The 4,448-nt window shown below is 39.5% G+C and overlaps 1 protein-coding gene across 1 annotated transcript; it reads right to left on the bottom strand.

The window, feature by feature from the left end:
- Window positions 1-999: 999 nt before the first annotated feature.
- Window positions 1,000-4,448, bottom strand: LOC5506800 (soma ferritin). Its single transcript, XM_001627424.3, has 5 exons — window positions 4,245-4,448; window positions 2,782-2,874; window positions 2,428-2,481; window positions 1,431-1,556; window positions 1,000-1,331 (listed from the first exon to the last, which is right to left on the bottom strand). Exons 1-5 carry the CDS (start codon window positions 4,341-4,343, stop codon window positions 1,188-1,190), a joined length of 516 nt encoding a protein of 171 aa, XP_001627474.1. The 5' UTR covers window positions 4,344-4,448; the 3' UTR covers window positions 1,000-1,187.

The raw sequence follows: 4,448 nt of genomic DNA, 5'->3' as shown, positions 1-4,448 counted from the left end.
TTTGTAACAAATTATGACAAAGGAATGCTTTTCGTCTATGAAAATTCCAATAACGATTGTGCAGCAGTTGATTTACAAATGGAACAGTTCAAACCCCAAGCTGCCCCTCGAGCCAGGGTGAACGGTGATTTGTAGTCGCTCGTTGTCAATCGAAAAGAAACAAAATGGGTCAAACGCATTCTCCTATCTCCCCAGGTAAACCGTTCACATGACCAAGGCAATTATTTTCTTACTAGGGTTATCCCTACCTTATAGAGCGAGACAACCCGTGGCCCGAGTTGTCTTGGTTCGCATGTGAACTGTTGATTTCTTCACTACAGTGAATTAATGGAATTTTCACTGAGCCCGATATACATTAGGGCCCCGAAACAGCCCCCCACCCACTCACCCGAGACAACTTGCAACTCGCTCTCAACGTCATCTTCTTGCCTTACCTTCACCTCGTTCTCTTACCTTAACCTCGTTCTCTTACCTTAACCTCGTTCTCTAACCTCCACCTCCTTCTCTTACCTTTACCTCGTTCTCTTACCTTCACTTCCTTCTTTTACCTTCACCTCCTCCTCTTACCTTGTACATGCTACTTTTGCCTTAAACTACTTCTCTTACCTTCACCTACTTTTCTTACTCTCACCTCCTTCTCTTTCCTTCACCTCCTTCTCTTACCTTCACCTTATCCTAAAAGTATTACTTAAATATTATACATCGAGTATTTTTATGCATTCATATTTCCCTTCACACCTAAAATAACTTAATAAGTTTGGTACTGATATTTTTTAGGGGAGAACCTGGCTTTTCGCTGAAGGGACGGAGGTAGTTTTTGTATTTGGCTTTCCGACACAAATACCGAAGAAAGCACTATCATCGAAACAGTAAGTAAAAATGATAGGGTAGAGGAATACCTAAAGGGAAGGTTTAAAACCCCTAAACCCTTGCCATAGATCCGCTGTTAATTTTCCTGTTAACACAGCAGCACATAAAATATACGTAAACTCGCGTGTATTCATCATATATATCTTGTGTCTTTATTCATATTAGGTAATCTAAGCGAGAAAAAGTAAATCACCAGATTTTTTAAGGTCGTTGGTTACTTTTTTTAATAATCTTTACGGTTAATTTTATTGATTTAATGACGCTATTGATTAATAAACAATTCCGTTTGAAGAACGTTTGAGGTATAACAGGTGACCTCACAGCTCGCCCAATGTCTCGTGGTCAAACTGGTAGACGCCAAGTCCAGGGCCAACTTTCTTAAGAACCGCTATGTATCCGCTAAGCTCTCGGATGCTCTCAACTTGCTCCGTCAAAAAGTGATCCTCGATGAAGTCTGACATCTAAAAAGAGATGACAGTTTCGTAAAGAAGAGAAACAAAAGTGGAAAGATAGAAAAAGGATGATATTAGAAAAAAAAAGGAATAAGAACGGGAGAATACCTGTGCGTCTCCGTTCTTTTCAGCTGTCTTCTCCAGCTCAATAAGCGCCTGATTGACGTGCTTTTCCAAGTCTAGAGCAGTCTGCATGGCTTCGAGGCCACTGCCCCACTCATCGCGCTCGGGTTTCTGATTAATAGAGAAACAAAAAGTAAGAAAACATTAAACAGATAATCTGGGCAACATTTCTAATGTCCAATCAAAGAAGCCAAAAAATGCCAATTTGTCGCTAAGCCATAGTTTGTGCTACTTTAAACAGGACTTGAGCCTACATGTTGGTCTACCGATCAAAGCAGATGCTATGAAATATAGTGTCTGGTAGACATGACGGAAAAACCTGGAAAACGCGCAATTCCAGATAGAGAGAGAAGACACAATTTCTTACAATGGCTATAGGTTCCTTGTATTACGGACTGATTTTCAAAACACAAATAACGTGAGGCCGTAGTGCGCATAACATAATTTTTCCTTGATTATCATTGCCCTGTATCAGCTCGGGGACGAAAAGCTCAAATTTCAATGACATTTTTCAAAAGGTCGCATCAATTTAAAAAAAGTCGCACTTGATATTTTGTTTGCTATAAGTTACCAAGTACCCAGAGAAATTCTCCGCCTTATTCGATGTGAAATGGGCTGTCTGGTATACACTAGCGATATGACAATATGGGCCACCCTTTGTTGTTGTTTTAAAGTAAAAACTTTTAAAAACTTGAGTTTATTAAGTCCATTTAAAACATACAGTCGTTTGACAAAAGGTTGTCGTGAACCGGCTTCGCTACTACGCGACAAGCCCGCATGTAAGCATGGGTAAAAACCACTGAAGCGCCTTGCTGCATATATTAGCCAACGCATAACTTCAGTCTTACCGTATACACTTTTTTGGAGGGGTGGGGAGGGAAAGTAATTTTCTTTTTCTTCCCCTTTCCATCCCCTTCCCTCCCCCCTGCATTTCTTGCCGCGCCTCGTTTCGGCCCTAGGGAAAGGGAAGGGAGTAACTTGCCTTGACGTTTTGAAGAACTATTCTACCACCTCTCTGATTCTGGAATTTCATCAGCTGTTGATAAGCGAATTACAATAATTAAAGAAAAGCTCAATGGCAAAAATACAAATTATCCTATCGAAGCACAAAACTCGTAATGGTTATGTTATTTTTTTAAGTGTCTTTATACATGAATCCTTATGGGCCGAGGCATAAGATCTAGCCATGAGAAAATACCCATGAACCCCTGCGAAATGAAACACTGGGGCCTGCTCCTTATTTTTTTAATACGACGAATTCCGGGGGAGGCGGATAAAATTCTCCGATTTGGTAGCGGATCTTTTCTAGATCTCCTTTAAAAACAATGATGATCACCTTCTCTGCGTGCTCTCTCTCTTCGTGCGCCTGCTTCTTGAAGAATTTGTGGAATCCAGGTAGATGGACATCTTCACGGTCGAAGTAGCACGCCTGCGCAGATAGAGATACCGCTGAGTGATATACATCTATAGACTCCTAGTGTATATAGCCTTTCAGGGGAATAAGGCTTCTTTAAATCGCTATTAAAAGAATTCATATATTTATCTCAATTTTGTTATTGAAGAAACGAAGCTTCTGTTAAAGGACTGCATTTACCGGCAGCTACGGGACCCTACATTGTTCATACCAGTGGTATCGTGCTGGTTAAAAATCTATTGAAAAACAGTAACAACGCTGATATACGAGTCGTTTACACTGCAGGGACACAGTTCAATCCACAGGGTTATCATAGACGACACTTCATAGGGGCGATACGCATGAATAGGGCAACTGCACAATTTTTTTCCTTTGGTAAACGATTATGAATTATCTTTCTGGATCTTAGTGCTATTTTTAATCTACTAGAATAAAATATATATAGTGGAACCTCGATAACACAAACTATGCACGACCTTTAAATAAAAAAAAAATTGTTTCGATTCTACTAGGAGCTATTTTTTTGTTTATTTATACCAGATAACCCCCCCCCCCCCTTAATTCAGAGCAAAGCAAACATTTAGAAAAAACGCTTCTCCGACCAAATGGGAAGGGCAAAATTTCGCAATGACTTAGAACTCCGCTAAAGAAAAACTGTTGAGCTCCGAAATGCAAGGTTTCGCAATGGAATAATGAAAACACCGAGTATCACAAGTATATAAATTGATAAAAGGGCAAAGTTGAGACTATCAAGGCGGTTTGACTACGTGAATAATCACTCGACGCCTATACAAATATGAAGTATCGCCATAGCAAGCATTTACGTGACTGGAGCGGAAAAAAATTCTGACAGGAGAAAGCCAAGCCTTTGCCACAATAAAACAAGCTCGATGTTACAGCGGATACAAAATAGGTTTCACTATTTTCTACTGTTTTTGGGAGACATTTTCACTGTATTAGGAAAAAGGCAAAAAGTATTGACGTAAATATTGCCTGACTGTGAAGCGAATATTTCAGTCAAATATAATGTATGCCTTGTCGTTTTTCAAGAAGATAACCATTTAAACCACTGGTAAGAGAAATTGACAGGCATTTTAAGTTTCATAACTTTTGAATTCCTTTGAATTAAGGCTAGAAAACAAAACAGATTCCCGAAAATTTTAGAGGATTAGAACTACGAATACCAAAAAAATTATTTCACAAAAACAACGTGCGGAACAAAATAATTACAAGCGATAACATAAAACTTTAAGATCAAGCAAAATAACAGCTGTCGAAAAGCTGGCGAGCGGTAAGTAAGAAATTTGCTTCAGTTTATTGGTAAGTCATTGCACGAATCGTTAGAACGTGCTAGTTTTACTAGTGATGAAGAGACTTTCACTTACCATCGAAGTGTAGACATAGCTTGCATAAAGTTCCAAATTTATTTGCTTGTTGATTCCAGCTTCGCACTCCTCGTGGTAGTTTTGCCGGCAAAGAGACATGGCGAATAGTAGAATTCAAACGCGCGAGAGTGGAAATTACAGTAGAGAGACGAAGAGCAAGCGATTGCACTGACAACCGGCGAAACAGCGAAAAACACAAAGGAT

Source organism: Nematostella vectensis, chromosome 9 (genome assembly GCF_932526225.1).
Source record: "Nematostella vectensis chromosome 9, jaNemVect1.1, whole genome shotgun sequence".
NCBI lineage: Eukaryota > Metazoa > Cnidaria > Anthozoa > Actiniaria > Edwardsiidae > Nematostella > Nematostella vectensis.
The sequence above is the reverse complement of the archived record's forward strand: the minus strand, read 5'-3'. Positions and strand labels throughout refer to the sequence as shown.

Excerpts from the sequence above, each read along its gene's own strand:
- LOC5506800 (XM_001627424.3), bottom strand. The coding sequence starts at position 4,343 with ATGTCTCTTTGCCGGCAAAACTACCACGAGGAGTGCGAAGCTGGAATC. Across the intron at positions 2,482-2,781 it reads AGAGAGAGCACGCAGAGAAG|CTGATGAAATTCCAGAATCA; the intron begins GTGATCATCATT and ends GCTTATCAACAG. Across the intron at positions 1,557-2,427 it reads TAGTTCTTCAAAACGTCAAG|AAACCCGAGCGCGATGAGTG; the intron begins GCAAGTTACTCC and ends TCTATTAATCAG.